This window comes from Dysidea avara, chromosome 2 (assembly GCF_963678975.1).
Source record: "Dysidea avara chromosome 2, odDysAvar1.4, whole genome shotgun sequence".
NCBI lineage: Eukaryota > Metazoa > Porifera > Demospongiae > Dictyoceratida > Dysideidae > Dysidea > Dysidea avara.
In genome coordinates, this window is record NC_089273.1 from 15,081,300 (window position 1) to 15,102,307 (window position 21,008).

Here is a 21,008-nt window from a genome sequence, read left to right on the forward strand (position 1 = left end):
TCTACTGCCTGCCTGCCTGCCTGCCTGCCTGCCTGACGCCTTCAGTCAAGCGTAGTGGAAAAGTGGCTACAGCTACAGCCCTAATTTTTTCGCTGAAACGTTTCTAGTTCGCTTAAGAAAAAATCTTTGGTATATTGATAAACATACAATGCTTGCGCTATTGTCTTACCTTTTATCCTTCTTTACAATGGCCACCAGTCAAGGTTCTACTGCTGAGTGTTAATAGACCACAGTACGGCTTCCATACCAGTGTATATTGCATCAAACTATTTGAATACGTGTGATCTCCGGGTGCACCAAAGACACATGCGTACGTGACTTGCTGTTGTTATCAATCAGAGAGAGCAACTCACAGCAAACTGTATAGCAATGTGTATATACGTAGTTTATTTAGTAACAATGTTAAACCGAGTCAGGTCCTGCTTTACAGATTATTCTGGTCTGACCCCATGTACTAAATTAAATGTGGACGTGTTACTACACGTCATAATGTAGCTCTGCTTCTTTCGTGAGCCACACCCACTTACGTAAATTACAGTCTGTAGACATATGGTAGCCACGTCCATTCATCAGTGTGTAGGTATGCATGAATCCATGCCCACTTACGTAAATTACTGTCTGTAGACATATGATAGCCACGCTCATTCATCAGTATGTAGGTATGCACGAATCCACGTCCATTATTGTCTGCAGGTTTATGTACACTGATCAGTTGTTATTGTATGAGTCATAATCTAGTATAATAGTGCTGTGAGTAACTCAGCAGATATTTAGTGGTCATGAGGTTGCAAAAAATCTTCACAAACAAGTATAAAATTTTTTTTGAATTTTAAATTACATTAGGGACATTGTATAATGCTGCAATAAAAAGTACTGAAATAAGCTGGATCGGAGTAGTACGTAATGTCCAAATACTGTAAAACAATAAGAAGTGAATATCCCTACTGTGCAATTTCTTATACTTGTTCTATTAGGATATTTCAACATGCAGTGACTGTTCTATTAGAGTATATCAATCTTTAATAGTCTTTCCTTCACAGGTAGCTGTATAAATGTTCTGAAAAGGAGCAGAGGCATCCAATATAAAGCATTGGCTGTTGAAGGGTTAAAACAGAGCCATCCTAAATATAAATCAATCTTGTAAACTTCATGAAATAAATGTGTTGGAAATATAAGGATTAAAATCTTGAAAACAAGAAAATCACTAGTAGTAACTACACCAATGATTGCTCAAATCTGGTAATTTATTAAAGCACACACACTAGGCCTGTGCCGATTATACCAAAATAATTTGGGGCTTATTAGGTAGTGAGCATAATGCCAGCATAATAGGCATTGATTATCAGAGAGGCAGAACTTTGCATATTTTAGATGTTGTAGATTGGTTGGTGTGCATAATATATACAATAGCGGAATAGATAACTAAATAAATCACACAAATATAGGAGTTCCTGACATCTGGAACAATTTCATTAGTGATCACTATGTGTTTCCGATCTTTTTCCTCTTTCTTTTCTAATAGCTTGACAGAATAAACGGAGAGTAATTAAATGAAACTCACAAATTTTGCTTGCAAAACAGTATAAACTTTTCTTGAAAACATTTTTCAAACACTGCTAGCATAAAACTGAAGTAAAAGATTGAGGTACCATTCAGCTACTGTAATAAAGCAGTCACTCAAAAAGTAAAGTGACTGCACTATTAAAGCTTAAAGTGTTTGCTAGTAATTGCCTCAACAGTTGCAAATGGAAACGGTTATAATTAGCTGTATTTCAAGGTTCACTCCAGGAAGTTTTAGGGAATAATTTGAGGATTAACAAAACTAATGAAGAAAACAATTGCTAAAAAGAACAATAGGGAGACTTAAAGGCATCTTCTGCAGATCCATACTTGTGACTTAAGTGCATGTGGTTGGTGTTGACAATAAATTTTATTCATGTATGTATTCATGTGAGTTCTCAAAATCAAACCTACTGTTATGGGTGTTTTATATACACAGATCTAGTTTACATCTCTATACCTACAGATTGTAATTTGTAACTTGTGATATTTTTACAGATTGGACAATACTGGATGAACACTTTTCTCTGTTGTGTAATTGCTTACCTGATGATTACCAGTCTACACTGGTCAAGTTGAAGAGGTTACCCCAATTATCAAATGATGACCACCAACCACTGGGTACTATGATATCATCATCATGTGAAGCCCAACTGGTCAATGAGAAGATTGTCACTTTCCTTGTAGTAAAATTATGTTACAATGGAAATAGTGGTAGTCTAGTAGGATTGTGTGATGTGATGGATAATTTACTTGAGTCTGATCAATCAACTGGTTGTGTACAACAAGTTAGATGTGGTGCGTATGTTTGTTAAAATCGTGTAAAGTAATTTTCTGCTATTTAACTGTCATTAAAGAACTTTGAAGGGAAAGTTCAAACCAAAAATAGTGCTATATATGCCATACAGAACAGTTTACGAGACAACAGAGCTATAATTATACCCCCCACAGTGCTAAACATGCAACCTCAGTGCTATATATTGGTGACTGCAATACTATATCAAGGTAGTTATAGCACAGTGCGTGGGCAGAATACGATTTTTCATGCACTGCTAAACCTCAAAATCGAGATAACGAGGATGATTAACTGGGGAATAAAAAACTCCAGAGGTTTGGAGTATAAAAACCAATTCAAAGTGTCTTCAAGATACAGTACGTCCAATTGTTATCCAGAGCAAAGTTGACAGAAGGCTACTTGAATACTTTCGCTTATGTTTTTGTTTCAACACCATGATTCAGCTCAAACTTGGAAGTTTTTAACCCAGTTAAAGCACTTCCTTCCTCATGCTATATATATGAAAAATATGGCATTTAAAGAGTGGTCTCAAGATGAAATATAGCACTTGGTTTTTCCTAGTACTTATTTGTTTCTCACCCTCTCTTTTGCATGCTGTTTTTGTATTGTACTCACAGCAGTGCTTTAATTAATGCTAAATGATACTTGTAACATTGCATATTGCTTCAACTGTGTTTTGAATGTCTTACATGGTTTATACATGCACAATCATGTGTTACACATAAGTATTAGATAAAGCACTGTCGCAAGTGCTATATGGGAAATATAGCACGAAAAGAGTGGGCAAGAGACAAATATAGCATGAAGCAAAGCCGAGTGCTATATTTCATCTTGAGACCACTCTTTGAGTGCTATGTTTCCTGTATAGCATGAGTAAAGGCAGTGCTTTATCTGGTATAGAGAACTGTCAACTTGAGGTACACACAAGACACAAAACAATTAGAAACTCACGGAGTAGTGTTATCATCGGTAGAATAGGCATTGTGCTTGAGATTTGCCTGTGTTGCTCTGTGCTGCGCCTTCATTAGTCGTTTTGTGAGTCTAGTCCGTCTTCTCAACAATTGAAAGTTTTTGATTACGGTACTTTAATAAGCATACTTCCATGATATTCCTAGGACTCATCCGTTTATGTGAACAAAACGTAGTAAGAACATTGACCACAAGCAACCATCATTGAAAGTTAATCTTCAAGTGTGTCTAAATTAAATCCAGTGGTTTTGCTCTTACTAGTTGGGTTGACTGGTCAGCCAGCTCAGTCAGGCTAACAGCCTACACTGGCTTGGTCGATTGGTTGTAATGGCCAGAATAAGTGATTACTCACTCAAAGTAGGCTATCAGCCTGCAAAATAAACCTGGCAGTTCTATAACTACTTGATATAGAACTGTGGTCTATTAAAGTGTTCTAGCTATAAAATACCCAATATAGAACACTTGTGCTTGTATGGCGAATATAGAACACTTTTTTGCTTTGATCCTCCTATGCAAAGTTCTTTATGTTCTGTTATGTGTGGTAAGGGACTTTATGTACTGTACTTATATAGAGTGTCTTCATCTACTGGTGCTCATGTTTTATGCTTGTGCATAATTGTGTGTTTCACATGTCTAGCTATTACTAGAGATTTGTCTTCACAAAAATCACCTTCCACTATACCAGTCGATTTCTCACTTCGGGGACCATCGGATAGTTTAGTTGTGAGGTCACTCAGTCTGAAATGTACACCACAAGTTGTATCAACCGGCTCCAGTGTGGTTGTTGCTCAGAGTTTACCTACTAGCGATAGTGTGATTAGTTGCCAGATTGCTAAAGGAGTGGATTCTTCATCAATTACTACTGAAAGTGCAGAATCAGGTATATTTGTATAAAAAATTACTTTTAAGGTTACGGGATACTGTAAACCCCACATGTACACTATCGATCATTTTTCATGATTAGGGGTTGGATTTTTCTTAATGCATTGTTATCAAATATTTATGCATTCTTAACTTCTCATAAATCGACATGGAATTCAAACGTTGTTATGGAAACATGAGTTGTCCCCATGCCAAACAGTGAAAACTGTGAACCAAAAATCAGACCAATGAAGAACCATGAGAACTTACTAACAATTCTAAGGTTTGAAGAACATCACTTGTGAGGGACTGACAAGAGGATTTGTGAATAATGTGTATAGTTGCTGAAATATGACTACAATATGGCCTAAAGCAAGACACTGTGGTCACAAAATTAATTTTTAAATTGATATCACAAGCACTAGAAACATTATTTCTAACAAATGGCTCCGTCAGGACCTAGACAAGAAGCCAGACTAGTAGTCTGTTTATACAAAATGTTAACAACTAGTTTGACAGTCCTGATTTTTGGTTCAGGAAAATATCGCCATTAGTCAGCAAAACTACGCATGCGCTTACAGGTGCGCCAGTTGTTAAGTGTGTTGTATCCATGTTATCTTGTACTGTTACATGTGTTTTCTTGTACCTTGTAACTGTCCAGTCAGCACGCTATTATTCTCCCAACAATTTAAGCCTGTTACCAGCTGATAAAAAACACAACAACACCAAGCCCGCCTTAATTACGTAAAAAAATTTTGTTTGACAGTCGCTCACTATCCCGTAACCTTAAGGGGTTCTAAATTGGTTAGATTGTGTCACATTGAATTAACCAGTTGCCTTTGAAAACAATGTTACAAATGTATATATTGGTAACAACTGCGTAATAGCTCAGACATTTTTAAATGTCCTGATGGCTTGTATTTCTTGTGCTCTTTTGGCTGGTTATGGATGAGAAAGTATTTTAAAAAGTAATATACATACAGTAAGACAGAATAAGATTGTGTGGAAAAATGCTAGGTTGTCAGATTTTATTGATTTATTATTATTGCCTCTCAATTGTTTAGATAGAATTGATAAGTACAGTAGATATACCAGTTACGTTCAATAGCATTCGATTTATTTTGTCAGGCAGTTGGAAAAACAAAAAAAAAAGTACTATTACAGCAACTGCACACACAAGAAGTATATTACAGGAGCTTAATGATGACTTTCCAGTGCACAGACTAAGATGACTGGGCTTGGGTTAGGGTGTCTCTGGTGAATTCATCAAGTTATAGTGCTTTACCTCTATTCATTGAAACATGAAAGCAACACATATCAAGGAACAATGACAGTACCTGCTGCTTCATTGTTTATTCATAATAGAACTTTCTTATCTGAAATAGATGAAACATAAAGCTAAATATTTCACAGTTGTCTGGTCTAAGCCCAACAAAGATCTACATAGATCAATAATATATATGTACACATCTATGTCACAATGCAGAAAAGAAAAGATAAACAACACCTTAGTAATGGTAACAAGCACATAAAACTCACAAGCCACATTTCATAACCAAAAACTTAATCTTACCCCTGTTAGCCAAAAAAATATGATGGTACAATTATGGTTTTTGTTGATTCAAGCATAGTTTCTTTGCATACTAATAAATAAAGCAATTAAAACATGCATTTTTTTGTGTAGTATTTGTAATTCAAGGAGTTTTATTAGCAAAGTATCAAACAGTACAGTAGTACGGGTTGCTCTCTAAAGTGATGCGTGCCGCTTAAGTGCCATATTTAAAAACCATCATAGAAACATCATACGTAACAAAAATAGCATAAATTCTTACTCCATTCAACATCAAATACACCAGTACAGTGTTAGGAAACTACGTAGAATCACTTACACGCAGGGGGCAATATATAGAATTTAATATAATCATAAAAACCCTTATTTGGTCTGTGCCTCACTATCCACTTGACTACAGTAGCAAGGCTAAAGGCCAAATAAAGCAGTGCACGATCACAGCAACAAACTCATGCATGGTATATGCCTTTTGTAGTTCTGATGAATGTCTGCCTTCTGCGCATTGCTGTTCATTTTATATGGTCATCTTCTTCATGCTAGAAAATCATACCACGGCACATATCAAAACATATGTATTGGATTTGTCAAATCAAGCATTTTCAAGTGGTCAACATTAAAAGTTTTCAAAACACTGGGTTAAACCCATAAAATTTAAGAATTATGCATTAAATAAATCTAATAGCTGTTTAATATCTTTTTTGAAACCTCAGCTTGCTGATCATAAAATCTCATCATTCCTGTCATTCATTGTCCAATGTAAAACACATGTATTTTACACTACATACAAAAATACTATTTTACAATCTTTAACTCACAAAATCTCTACAGCACACTATACAATAAAAAAAGAAAACCTTTGAATTTCTCTATCCAATGCTGACTGACTGTACAAATGGGAAAATGTCGCTATAGCAACAGTTATTTACTGCTGATGATGACATAATACGCGCTCCATACATTAACCTATTGGAAAACTTTATTATCTTGGTGGGAAAACCCCAACCAAATTCGCTACATTTGGTATCATTCTACGTAGAGAAGGATGCTTAATAGGACTCCGACCATACAAATTGTTAAACCAGTTAGTTTACAGAGAGATGTTGAAAAACAGGTGTTTTTAAGGGCATTCTGTACACGTACATTTCACGGTACAAGGCTCCTTTTTAATTTCCCCTTCGTTACTACACAAATATCTTACACATGAATCGAATCGCCTTTCATAGAGGAATCTGATAAACCAAACTTCATGTCTGTCAACCAGAGTACGCGGAAGTTATGGCGCCTTGTTTAGAAGACAGTGTTGTTTTATACGAAACTGGTGTAACCTATTCAGAAATCCGGAATATCTCACACAATTCAAGTTTTGATATGATAAGTTTTCTGCATCAAAATTTTCCTTGAAAGAACATTATTTGAATAGTAGCACTTTCCTGTGACTTTGAAGGTGATATTGTAATAAATTCATGAGTTATGGAGAGTTTTACCAAAGGTATTGTATCGCCTATTTCACTAATGGATGCAAAAATAACCACAAGAGGCAAACTTTGAGTTGCTGTCTGAGACAATTGCTTGCGTTAAACTGCACAGGATATTAGTTTATACTTGTATCAGTTTAAGAACAGCAGACTATCTAATGGTTTTGTACCAACAATCTTGTATTCCTTGCGTATGGACCCTGAATGACTGTCATTCTTTTAGAAAAAGTTTACCTACAATTGTGCCAGAATACTGAAGAACATAAGATAAGGTAAATAATTTTCTTCTTGTTCTGCCTTCTTGTTCTAAGACTTGTTAGTGCAAAAATTTATGGTAGTGTAAATTTGAAGGTGACAATGATTATCTGGTCAGTGTACCATCAGTACTGCTGTGAATATGCATGAATAAGAAGAATGACGAATAGTTTAACTGTTATATATTTTAGAATTTTTACTAGCTCCATTGCATGAAACAAAAGGTTGATGTTGTGCTACTTCCATACACCATGCAGCTAGCTAACTCATCTGGAATTGACCAACTATGTATTATTTTAACTTTGGTTTTTTGCAATAATACATCAGTTAATTAAGTCATTGTAATTTTATATTGTAATTCATGAAATTTTCATAGTTCTTCAATTACATTTCTATGATAACATAGTTACGCACAGAAGTATCTTCTAAACTGTTATAGTTTTACTGTCAAGTGTTTTTTTCCTGCAAAGCTTCAAAACTTATATTCATTTTTGTTTGCATATAGAGGGGGCACACCCGTTTCAACTCAAAGAGATAGAATATTCCCGGTAGTCTACAAGGCTTACATCATTGTTGTTCAGTTGTTAAATGCCTGTAGAGCTGGAAGGGAAGATAATTTACAAAACCTGAGAAGAGCCACATACCACACTCGTATTTCAGACCACCAGAAAAAAACCACTTCAGAGCAAAACTTTACCTCTTCAGAAATTTAATTCAGACTTCAGTTCACTTTCACTTTTATGTGCAAGCTGCTTTTACCATTAACAATTTTGCTCATGTGGACGTGTACGGACAAACATAGATAGGTGGATACACACACACATACGCACGCACACACATGCACACCCCCACACACCCACACGCATGCACACACACGCACGCACACACACTTTTAAGATTGAAAAGCAAACAAATCATATGGCGAACTTTTTTCAAGCACAACAGGCTCTTTAACCAGAATTACTAATCATGTCAATGCTACAACTCACTGATTTGCAGGTTCTGAAGTGACTTTCCAGCATCCAAAACTGATTATATTTTCCTAGTGCAGATAAAAGGGATTGCAAAGTGCCTACACCTTACAGTAACTGCAAGATCCATGAAAACCCATGTATAATTATTATACCAGTCTTGAAAGGCAACCGTACATAATTACTATGTACTCTAACATAGCAATCGATATAGGATTATTTGAAGTTGAAGCATCAATGTGATACAGCATTGCAATAAACTGACATTATTGGCCAAAGGTAGTGAGTGGCATAATAGGGCAATTTTTAATAACATATTAGGTGGTTTTTTGAGTACTACTCAAAAGCACACAGTGTATTAATGCTCAATTTTATGAGCACAATAGCCTTGTGCTAAATACAATAACCCCTTTGTTTGTATGTAATACATGTACATATTATGTTATCTAATGATATAATGATCATTATTAATTGTAATCACTTTTTTCAGCTCTTCAGCTGATGAGGTCAAAGTATGATGATATAGTTCAGTCACTACCTAGTCACTTTGAGAAGACACTACAAGTTGTACAAAATCATTAACTAAAGTGCTCACTAGTCCCAACAAGACTGCTGCTAATAAAGCTGTAATGCAGAAATGTACATCTAGCATTGCGGAACTATCTGATATGGTGGAGGAGTTCAATTCACTGCTACCTGACCTAGGAAAATTAGATACAGTTTTTGATGAATTAAAAATGGGTGAGTACGTACGTTATGTATGTTAATACATTCCATATATTGTTGAATATGGTGGTCTGTATTATGTATGTACTTAATAACAAGGTACATAAAAGTTTGCAGGTTCCTTGATCAAAGTTATTACCATAGGTGCTTAAAACCAGCAAAAATTAGAGAAAAAAATACACTAAAAGAATTAACACAAACTGTATGGATTTGTACAGCTACATACATAAATCTAGCTATTTCTCCCAAGTTAGTTAAACGGCTTCAAACTGGTATACTGGTGGGAATTTAATTGCTGCTTCGATAGGGTTTAACCATGACTGAAATGTAGGAATTAAAGTATAGCTGCGGGTATAGGTAACCAGCCTTGTCAATTACTTTTATTTCTATGACCACGACTCGAATTTGAAATCCTAATTTTTCCTTGTATATATACTTGTTTATTGAAAACATAATAATTGTGAGTGATGAATCACTTCATACTTCATAAATGGTAGAATCAGACATGTCGTAAAGCAAATTTCACTTCTACAAATGTGCATCCTGATTGTTACTTACTGAAAAGCTAAGTGACCAGTCCATTTTCACCTACAGTACCGCTCAGCTACAACTTGACATCGGCACGCGATTTCACTACTAGTTACACGCGGTTTCAACTGGCATGAACTACTGTGCTCACGCAGACCACACGCGTTTCTCTGCATAGCTGGCTCAGATGATACGCCTGGTGCAACGCAGTGGACACGCCACCGCAGCCAGTGCACACGCCACCGCAGCCAGTGCACACGCCACCGCAGCCAGTGCACACGCCACCGCAGCCAGTGCACACGCCGTCTGGCATCACCGCAACTAGTGGACACGCCATCACACGCTAATATCCTTGCGTGTAAACTACAGTACTAACTGGGCGTGTATTCGCGTTGAACCATCGCTGCATACGTGCTCACGCGTTTCAGTTTGCCATATAGATATAATTCTAACATTTTAGTGCGTAAGGCACGTGGACAGCAGGATAAGCCGTTTTAAAGATGTCCCGGACTGGTTGAGTCTAGAACTCGGAAGAGAAGCACATGGATCCAGAAATTCAGTAGTAAGTTATTTTAACTCTTATAAACTGTAAGCCAGCAAATCTTACTTTGTCTGAGAAAACAACTTCAGTTCGACATTTATCTCGGCATTTATAACAATTGCTTAATGATGAATATACTATTAAGACAAGCGTACATACCTCTGATAGAATTCTTTTTTTTGTTCTATTCTATTTAATACTCATCGCTTCTATGCTATTTAATGCCTATCGCGAGATTATGATAATGGAATCTCAGCTGTGTGTGCTACAGTTGTTTGTTGTTGTAGCATGAAAGTTATCTAATACTTTATCTACACTTAATTGACAACCAAGAAGTTGGCTTAAGGGTTTACTATTAAAATAGGTAAGACCTTGATATGGAATGCTAACAGTATGTAGGTATATTCTTTATTGTACTGTCAAAATAATAGAGATTGTATTTATATTCCAGTATGATGCGGTATAGTTTCATGGATGATTGTACGTTTGCTTTCTTACCGGCTAAATAATGTATTTCTTTGTACCTTTATGGCATATTTACAGTGTGGACTTTATCCCCCAATGATGTCATAATTGACAAGATGGCCATCTTAGTAGGGGCAATTTGTCAATTGTTCATCTGTAGTAAAGAAAGCTAACTTAGTTTGCGATTTAGGACATGGAACCATTGGATAATGAAAGTAGGAGACCAGTTAGTATAATGTGGCAATGCCAAATAATCCCACCAATCAAAACCAGTGTGATATGGATGCAGAACAGTGCGCATTTGGCTTATTACACACCTTTTCCCTTGCTGCTGTATGTAACCACTTATATGTTCTCCCAATATCACTGTGTACAAAGTTCCCCTGCTATCACTGTCATTTTTGTGTTGTGATGTAATTGTGGATAGAAGTGTCTTAAGAACAACCCAGGGAGGTTGCCAGTGTGTGTGTGTATATTAAGTTAAGGCATAATGCATCTTCAACAAATAAAAATGCCATTTTTACTTGAACAGAATCAGTCACCTGTGGATTTATATTCCTATCATTGATCTCAGTCTATGTTTTAGCATAATTAAATATCGTATTAAGGTTACGGGATAGTGAGCGACTGTCAAACAAAAATTTTATTACGTAATTAAGGCGGGCTTGGTGTTGTTGTGTTTTGTATCAGCTGGTAACAGGCTTAAATTGTTGGGAGAATAATAGCGTGCTGACTGGACAGTTACAAGGTACAAGAAAACACACGTAACAGTACAAGATAACATAGATACAACACACTTAGCAACTGGCGCACCTGTAAGCGCATGCGTAGTTTTGCTGACTAATGGTGATATTTTCCTGAACCAAAAATCAGGACTGTCAAACTAGTTGTTAACATTTTGTATAAACAGACTACTGGTCTGGCTTCTTGTCTAGGTCCTGACGGAGCCATTTGTTAGAAATAATGTTTCTAGTGCTTGTGATATCAATTTAAAAATTAATTTTGTGACCACAGTGTCTTGCTTTAGGCCATATTGTAGTCATATTTCAGCAACTATACACATTATTCACAAATCCTCTTGTCAGTCCCTCACAAGTGATGTTCTTCAAACCTTAGAATTGTTAGTAAATTCTCGTGGTTCTTCATTGGTCTGATTTTTGGTTCACAGTTTTCACTATTTGGCATGGGGACAACTCATGTTTCCATAACAACATTTGAATTCCATGTAAATTTATGAGAAGTTAAGAATGCATAAATATTTGATAACAATGCATTAAGAAAAATCAAACCCCTAATCATGAAAAATGATTGATAGTGTACAGATGGGGTTTACAGTATCCCGTAACCTTAACTCTTATTTCTGGTACCACTTCATTGCAACCTTTCATCCTGATGATCCTCATAAACTCCATTCCCTTTATCCTTGTAGCTCCTGCATACCCATCAATTTTCCCGTCAATTCCAATCATCTTTGACTTAGGTAGAGAATGAAATATAATTATTAATATTGAAATTATCGGTGGGTTTTTTGAGGTTCTTTATCAGAAAAAGAATGTCAGATATCTCAAGAGTGTACATGAGAGGAAGAATCTGAAGTCAAGTTAATGGGGTATCCACACTAACAGTCATTTGTCCAGTCTTGAGTCCCACCAAATGCTATATTTTGAGAATTGGCTTTACTGTTTATTTTGTAAAATCACTTGTATGGGTGTATTAATGAAAATTACTTCTTGTTTAGAATTTTGGCTTCAATAATAAAGACAATTCATTCAGATATTAAAACTTACCAGTGAAAGAAGGTAGACGATGACCAACTATCTGTATAAACAATGAATGTTATGTTTCATGATAAAGTCATTTGGTATGTATATATGTCACCAGGTCAGGCAATTGTTAGGACAAAACTTATCACCTTCACTCAAGGGCTGGATCATGTGGCCTCCGCAAGAGATGCTCTTGACTAATGGATCAAACGTTGCATCCGGAGTTTTAGCCAAGAATGGTTAGAAGGTGTGTGTACGTACGTGCGTCTGTGCATGCGTGTGTGTGTGTGTGTGTGATCAGCATAGGCAAATAAAACATTCAGGAATAGACCCACCATAATGTCCTATCACATGCAAACTTGGTCGATCGTGGTAGGACATTTTCAATCAAAAGTCGGAATGTACTAGATAAATCAATGCTATTAATAACTTTACACAGCTTTGGTGGTTGTTGCTATGAGCTAACAGGTGCTGCTAATTGAATGGGAGTAAGCCTAGTACATTCATGGCCACCCCCATAGGGTTGTAAGAATGTACTGTATCCAAGCAACCAAGTGGTAGTTATGATTAGCAGTACAAGTCATATATCAAACAGATAAACTGTATAAGTTAGGTTTCTTTTGATGGGTTGGTGTAAACTCTGGACCATGGACTGGACTCTGGACTGTAATATGGACTGCATTCTCTTGCAATATGTACAGGAATTATTCATGCTAGATTGTTTTGCCATTAGGGAACCCATATAGACAGGGTAATGTGGCTCTTAGGCACTCCGCCAGCTGCTTTGGGGATCCGACAAGTCATGATCACTGACTGGTACATTGCAGACACATTAAATTTTTGCGTTGCATCTGGTTGTTCTATTACAACATTCCTCTGAGAGCTTAAAGCAGTATTATACACTGTTTTGAACTTCGTGGCAGTTCATTCCAGAGCAGTCGTTCGTCTTGAATTTCGTATGGCTTGACCAGTTTTCTGTCTAATACATGGTTAGGGTTTTCCCCATACAGAATGCAGTCCCAAGTTGCACTGGATTATCTTGCAGGGCCAAAATACCATGACATTATTTAATCTTGACCGTTGATCTAGATTACTGGGTACTTCTCAGCTCACTTCTCAGGTTTGCATGTGCTTTGACAATCAGCCAGGACTGCAACTGGCCTTCAGTTTCAACCATAATACCTGTTAATGTTAGAAAACTTGGCCTGAAAATCATCAAGCTGCAGTCCAGAGTGCTGCTGCCTAAGGGTACTAAGGGTAAAATGATCCAACATGAATAATTAGAGTACATATGGCGAGAGAATGCAGTCTATATTACAGTCCAAAGCCCAGTCCAGAGTCCAGTGTTAACACCAACCCTCTTTTGATAGCTAGGACATTGTGTCTGAACAAACTGAGTTATGGTCAGACATGTAGACTATTTGGACGGAAATGTCCAGTGACTGACTGTTATATTTGCCTCTGCACTGCGTGTGGTTTGTGCACACACATGCGTGTGTGTGCGATGCGTGTGCATGCGATATGCATGTGTGTAGGTTATTTAGGCGTGTGTGTGTGTCAGGTTAGCAAATTTGGCAAATCAGTGGCAATCTTCCAAGCTTTTCTTTTGCCAAATTTCAGGTTTCACTGATAACGTGGGTAAACACATCAGAACATGTGACGTTGAAACTGTGAGCAGCAGAGTCTCAGTGAAAATAGTTGTGAAGTACAGTATTTCAATTGTACCAGTGAATCTGTGTCATTCACCACAAGTAGTGCCACATTACCTGGTGCTCAGAGTTATCATGCATGGCTCTCAAAGTAATTAAATGTTGTGTGAATTTGCCAAGTCTTCTTTTTCCAAATTTCTGATCAATATAGGTTCCCGAAGTTTTTCAACACTACTGTTCAGTATTTGTGACCCACTGAGTGAAAACCTGACTAGTTTGCATTTTTATCAAACTTTTTTTATAACATCTTTGTTATCCAGAGGTAAAAACCAATGGGCTGTCAAAGGTTTCAGCCTTATCTGGTGAATAGTTGTGGAGTTATAATGATAGACAGCAGGAAGTGCAAAACAGTCGGTTTATACGGTGACTAGACGGAAAAAAATTGCAGGCGCTTGTATAGTCAATCATAACTCACGAAGGAAACATACTACGGAGATGGGACTTGGCTCATTGTCTTCACCATGAATTGGGGCACTCAGCAAGGTATAATGTTTGCCCTACACACACCCATACATTTAGCTGTTTAAACTTAGAAATGGCAACATTTATGTAATGTTTCACCACATTGTAAACAAATGCCCATAACTCACGTTTGCGTCATGACACTGAAATGAAACAAGGATATAATTACTCACCATTAACAGGCGAATCCATTGGTCACTTAGTTTTATCAATTAGAGCCTTGTTTCACTGTTTGCTGAAGTGATTAAAATGCATGTAAAATTATTTATGTAGTCCTTTATTTACCCCGTGTATTTCAATGCTGATTTTCTCAAAAACAGAATTATGCTAACTAGTTGGGTTTTTGCTCAGCGGGTTACATTTGCTATAATTATTATTTCACATATTAAGGTGTCAATAAGTCATAGAGATTATCTTCCAGATTTTACAGATCAGTTCATACAGAGTATCATCCAAACAAATTATTTGAAGTATTTAAATACAAATACATTATGTTTCAAAGGTACAAAATACAATTGCAAATAGTATTTCAATCCAAACACTTGTGTATTTGATCCCAAGACTGGTTTGCGTACGTGTGCGCGTGTCTGTGTGTAAGTGCTTGTGTCTGTGTCTCTGCTTGTGTCTGTGTAGATTGTGTATGGGTGTGTAGTTTGTGTGTGTGTGTGACTGTGTGTGTATGTGTGTGACTGTGTGTGTATGTGTGGTCCCAGGTTTGATTTCCGGTTGAGCCACTTTGGTGTTGTTGTTTCCTTGAGCAAGAAACTTTACTTACATTGCTGCTGTAAGGGGACCTGGTGTCAACTGGGGAAGCAGCCCACCCAGCTGCATCATAAATGGGTGCCTGGTGTAAACTGGGATAGCAAATTCCCAACTTCCCTTGTCTCGCTTGGTGGTGTTGAGGTCATTGTAGAACTTTAGGTCCCGTGACCTCTCTCCATGAGACCTGTACAGTCCTTCTGCAGGTTACTAGTCCTTCTGCGGGTTACTAGCCCTGCCCCAGGAGGTTTTGCCTGCACACGGTTCAATCACCTGAGTAGTGCCAGTGCTGGTTCAGTGGGCAGCAATAACTATGTTTCGCATGGCTGCCATAGGCTTTGCTGTTTGTGTGTGTATGCAGTTTGCGCATGTGTATGTTGTTTGCACGTGGGTGTGTAGTTTGCGTATGTATGTAGTTTGCGTGTGGTAATAGGCAGGTGTGTTTGCATGCGTGTGTGTATGTAATTTGCCGTGCATGCGGGTATGTATAATATGTACTGTAGTTTGCATACATGCTTGTAGTTTGCGCGCGTGTGTGGTTTGCGTGTGTGGGGAGGAGGTTTGTGTGTTGGTATGTGCAGTAGGGGTCATTAAAAAGTTATACTCTGTTTTGTTTTAACAATACTTTACTCTTTGAATGGTTACAAGAAAACAATTAACTATCTTTCATAACAGAAAACGTTCGTTGTATCAACAGAACCTTCTATAGCTGATTTTAACCTCTGATTACAGTGGAACCCCTCTAAGATGGACACCATTGGGGAAATGAAATATGTCCTTTATATGGAGGTGTCCTTATTTAAGGGGTTTTCTAAACTTATCAGTTTTAATGCACAAGAGTGGTGGAGCAAGATAGGTTATGGGTGGCTACCATGTGAACCAGGTGTGATCATGCATTGTTATAGCAACAGAAGTGATGTTATTGAGCATGGGTTACTTATGGTGTGTGGCCTCTACTACACTATCCAGACAATTAGGCACCACAAGAATTTTTTATGCATGCTCCCATAAAGACTATATACTCAGGATTACTCTGTATTTGATTTGTTATCAAGATGGTTGGCTATACAGATTATGTAGTTTACATCCTGTGGTGTATTTTATTTATTCTTAGACAATGGTATGCAGCATTTCGTTTGATATGTGGAGGTCTCTTATTTGCGAAGAAACCTGGTATCAGGTGTCTTACTTGTAAGACACCTGACAGTTGTTTATAACCACAATGTGGCCTACAGTAATGCAATTAGCCTTTTGTGGACAATTAGTATTTCACACATCAGTAAACACCAAGCGATTGCGAGCAGATTATTACAAAGAAATTACACTCAGGTATGCTGTTATTGTGGGTAGCTCAGCGGATTTATAGACCATCGTGATACAAGCCATTAATTCAGTTTGTGGCCATCACCATATTAAAGCACGCTCTGTAGACCATGCAAGACAGCCATGTTGGCACTGGCTATTCCCATTTGCTGCCATTCACACGTATCTATAATGCCTCAAACATACTTTTTATCGACTTTACAAACCTTCAGTTAGCTATTCGCGTTTCATTTGGGCAACCTCACATCTTTTGCTCGCTGAAATACCCTAGGTGTTTACAATGGGAACTCTCTATACTAACTCACTGCTTCTACGCTATTGTCTAAAACACTTAGACACTCACAATAGGCATCTTCGAGGATTTAAAAACCATCGGTGACGTCAATAATTACCGAGGCGCAGCCGAGGTAATTATTGACGTCACCTCAGGTTTTTAAATTCTCGAAGACACCTATTGTGAGTGTCTAACTATTACTTAGACAATGGTATGCAGTGTTTCGTTTGATGTGTGGAGGTCTCTTATTTGCGAAGAAACCTGGTATCGGGTGTCTTACTGATAAGACACCCGACAGTTGTTTACAACCACAATGTGGCCTACAGTAATGCAATTAGCTTTTTGTGGACAATTAGTATTTCGTACATCAGTAAACACCAAGTGATTGTGAGCAGATTATTACAAAGAAATTACACTCAGGTACGCTGTTATCGTGGGTAGCTCAGTGGATTTATAGACCATCGTGGTACAAGCCATTAATTCAGTTTGTGGCCTTCGCCATATTAAAGCACGCTCTGTAGACCAAGACAGCCATGTTGGCACTGGCTATTCCCATTTGCTGCCATTCACACGTATCCATAATGCCTCAAACATACTTTTTATCGACTTTACAAACCTTCAGTTAGTCGCGCTTCATGGCTTGCGCGACCTCACATCTTTTGCTCGCTGAAATACCCTAGGTGTTTACAATGGGAACTCTATACTAACTCACTGCTACTACGCCATTGTCTAAAACACTTAGACACTCACAATAGGCGTCTTCGAGGATTTAAAAACCTGAGGTGACGTCAATAATTACCTAGGCTGCGCCTAGGTAATTATTGGCGTCACCTCAGGTTTTTAAATCCTCGAAGACACCTATTGCGAGTGTCTAACTATTACTTAAAGTGCACCAGCTACTATTTTCAGAAGACTCTGTTAAGAATAGTAACAGCAGTGCTTGTACCTATAGAAGCATTTGTATGGCTTCTGATTTCAGCACTTTGTCTTGCACTTTGTAGAACAGACAATAGTTACAGAGACAATGCTTTTTGCATTAAATGATATAGTTTGATTGATTGTTGTAACTGGAAATTAACCTTTGTTGCTAGCGTCTGCGATTAGCGAGGTGTTGTACTGTAGTGTTTACCATGTTTGAGATTTATGTAGTGTTCGGTTTACGTAGTAGAGGGGTGTCCGCTATTGAGGGGGCATTAATACACACAGGTATTGGAAGTTGCATTCGGGAATTTATTAATTGTCCGTGTACCCCAGGGCAGTGCTCTGGGGCTTCTCTTGCTTTTGGTTTACATGAATGACCTTCCATTTCAGGTCACTAATGGTTCAGTATGCAGAATCTGCAGATGGGTAGTTGGAAAAGGCGGATACGGTCGGACACGGACGCGGACACGGACACAGACATTTTCAAAAAGGACTTTTACATTTATATAACAGTTATTTTTCATACCTAACGCTGTTTTTACAGTAGTCTTCGCCTCCAGACCCAGGCGTCGATCTTTTCATAGCGCTTATCCATTTATAAGCGCACGTGCGAAGGACTAGATCAGCACTCCACAGCATGCCAAAGACCATAATGGTGTTGTACACATGTTCTAAAGTCTAATAAAGAGTTATATAGTTGTAGAGCAACTTAGCTTAACAGGCCAAATCCACAATCCTACGCCTTTTAGTATAAGGCGCAGGCGCTTATACCAAGTGTTGAGGATTTCAAGGACCTGGCCAACGAGATTAAGTTGGGACATGCTAGATTAATCTCTGTGACTCTGACTTAGATTTCTAGAGCACGTACACAACACTATAATGGTCTTTAGAATGCTAGTCTATCCTTCGCACGTGCGCTTATAAATGGATAAGCGCTATGAAAAGATCGATGCCTGGGTCTGGAGGCGAAGACTACTGTAAAAACAGCGTTAGGTATGAAAATAACTGTTATATAAACGTAAAAGTCCTTTTTGAAAATGTCTGTGTCCGTGTCCGCGTCCGTGTCCGCGTCCGTGTCCGCGTCCGACCGCATCCGCCTTTTCCAACTACCCTCTGCAGATGATACCACTCTTATGTGTAGTGGTTTTACAGTTGACGAGGTTGCTGCCACATTAAATACTCAATTGTCTTTATATTCAAGATTAGGTTATAGCTAAACTAAATTTGAAGAAGTCTACAGTTATGTGGTTCTCTGTAAAAGCCTCTAAAAGGCACCAATATATATCCCTCTATTGTTGTGGGAGATTCATTGTTGTGGGAGATTCTCCTCTTTATGTTGTTGATGGATGGAAGTACTTGAGACTAATTTTTGATAAAATGGCATACTGTCACCATTAAGCATAGACATGTTATGAATTCTGCTGTTTTGAAAATGCTAATAAACTGTTTCACACCTCCTCTATGCTCTCACAGTGTGGAGACCACAGTTGAACATACAATCGCAGTCTCATGCTCAATAGAGTAGTACGTATTACTGTTTCTCTCCATAAATATGACGTTCCAAGTTATTTTAACCATCTTGGATTGCTACCCTTACAGGAACTTATTCAGTTTTGCTGTCTATATTCTATGTTTGCTCAGTACCGTCAGCACTGACTGCTGTATCCCACCAATTGTATTTGGACTCCAACATGTATACAATACTAGAAGACCTGCGAGTGTTCCACTTTGTCATCTTTCATTTACTCAATGTTATAAATCTATTCAAATGTGGAATTCTTTGTCCTTGGAAGTAAGGGAAGCATCATATAGTGACTTTGTCTCCTACATTTTATTGCATATTTATTGTATATGTTATCGTGTATGTTGCTGTAGTTGTTATTGTAAGTATGGCTATGCATTGTGGATTGTAATGTGTGTGTGTTTATACCTCTTGCAGGGAAGAACGGCTATTGTTGACTGTCTGGAGTTTAAGTCATCAATAATTTCAGCCACTGATATCCTGACACAGTTGAGTGTTGAGCACAAGTGCTGGGCAAAGCAATTCTGAGGTAGGTGCCACACAGTGTATCATGCTAGTAATGTCACATGTTTGTGTTGCAGTCAGCTCATCGTTTATAACACTTGGTAAATTCCAAGGTTTGCTGACATACACCAACTACTGAATGTGGGCCCAAAGCAGGACTTCTTTAAGACCATCTAACGCATTCAGGTAATAAAGGGATGTCAATTTCTCTTGTTTTTAGTTATGGTGGCTTATGTATCTGCAGCATCATCATAGAACATGGGTTATCTGCCGCTTGTCAGACTCTGCTCTTCCGGGACGTTCACAGCTACCTACATCCCAAAGAGGAAAGCAAACTTGAACAAGTACGAATACTGTATAGTACCTGTATTTGTTTATATCTAATCTTAAGTACGTATGTTAAATACTTGCTTATACTTAGATACTTATTTTTTTTGTGACTAGATTCAAGGTGCAGGATGACAGAGAGTCAGTTTTGGAAACATCTGTAACGTTTGCTAAATTCCCAAAGGTAATAATGTGGTCTGTTTACTAAGCTCATATTTACTTTCACCAGACAACTCTCTGTAAAAGGGGAACATACTTGTTGTATGACTCATAGCAGGCGTCTATACAGTCTGGACGTTGTGATGTGAAAAAACTACAAATGAATAATTGATGTTATATCTCTGTATATTTAGTGCTGTACAGCTTTTTTTACTTGCATGAAGTCATGACTTATTTTTGATGTACGACTTGAAGCTATATGGTATGTACTTGTGCATGCATTAGATAATCAAGTGTTGACACAAATGCATGCACTTAAAAGAATGAATCTCACCATACGCTTATAGAGAACATTCTTTACCACCTATGTGGAAAGTGTGGTCTGATGGTCACTATGGTAACCTTTTGCTTTCCTTTCCACTTCTGTTTGAAGTGAACTGTATCACTGAAAACAATTGGCAATTGTAAAGCTGACACTATACTTGACAAGTTTCTGAGCCATGCATGCTTAACCAAAGTCAAGAAATTCGTCCTCAGCAGTTAAGGAATAGTGGCAGGGTATCAAAAT

General features: G+C 37.7%; 1 protein-coding gene and 1 long non-coding RNA gene across 11 annotated transcripts in view; both read left to right on the plus strand.

Moving 5' to 3' along the window:
• The window catches only part of LOC136246692 (uncharacterized), a 109,359-nt gene that overhangs the window by 35,775 nt on the left and 52,576 nt on the right, over nucleotides 1-21,008 (plus strand). For 2 of the 3 annotated variants that reach the window (XM_066038233.1, XM_066038234.1), the window contains exons 8-10: nucleotides 2,059-2,358; nucleotides 3,963-4,205; nucleotides 8,948-9,198. In XM_066038233.1, coding sequence (XP_065894305.1) covers nucleotides 2,059-2,358; nucleotides 3,963-4,205; nucleotides 8,948-9,039 — 635 coding nt within the window. In that variant the 3' untranslated portion in view covers nucleotides 9,040-9,198. Of the gene's footprint in view, nucleotides 1-2,058; nucleotides 2,359-3,962; nucleotides 4,206-8,947; nucleotides 9,199-21,008 lie in introns of those variants that run through there. The other variant, XM_066038231.1, reaches the window with a different exon arrangement.
• LOC136246687 (uncharacterized) lies at nucleotides 10,071-20,688 on the plus strand. 8 transcript variants are annotated; one of them, XR_010696749.1, is made up of 9 exons: nucleotides 10,071-10,273; nucleotides 12,147-12,197; nucleotides 12,251-12,516; nucleotides 12,599-12,727; nucleotides 19,868-19,979; nucleotides 20,032-20,140; nucleotides 20,199-20,298; nucleotides 20,399-20,465; nucleotides 20,511-20,688. It is a non-coding gene; the product is annotated as an uncharacterized lncRNA (long non-coding RNA). The 8 variants fall into 8 exon arrangements; XR_010696750.1 differs by having other exon boundaries at nucleotides 12,599-12,719; XR_010696747.1 differs by lacking the exons at nucleotides 12,147-12,197; nucleotides 12,251-12,516 and having other exon boundaries at nucleotides 10,115-10,273.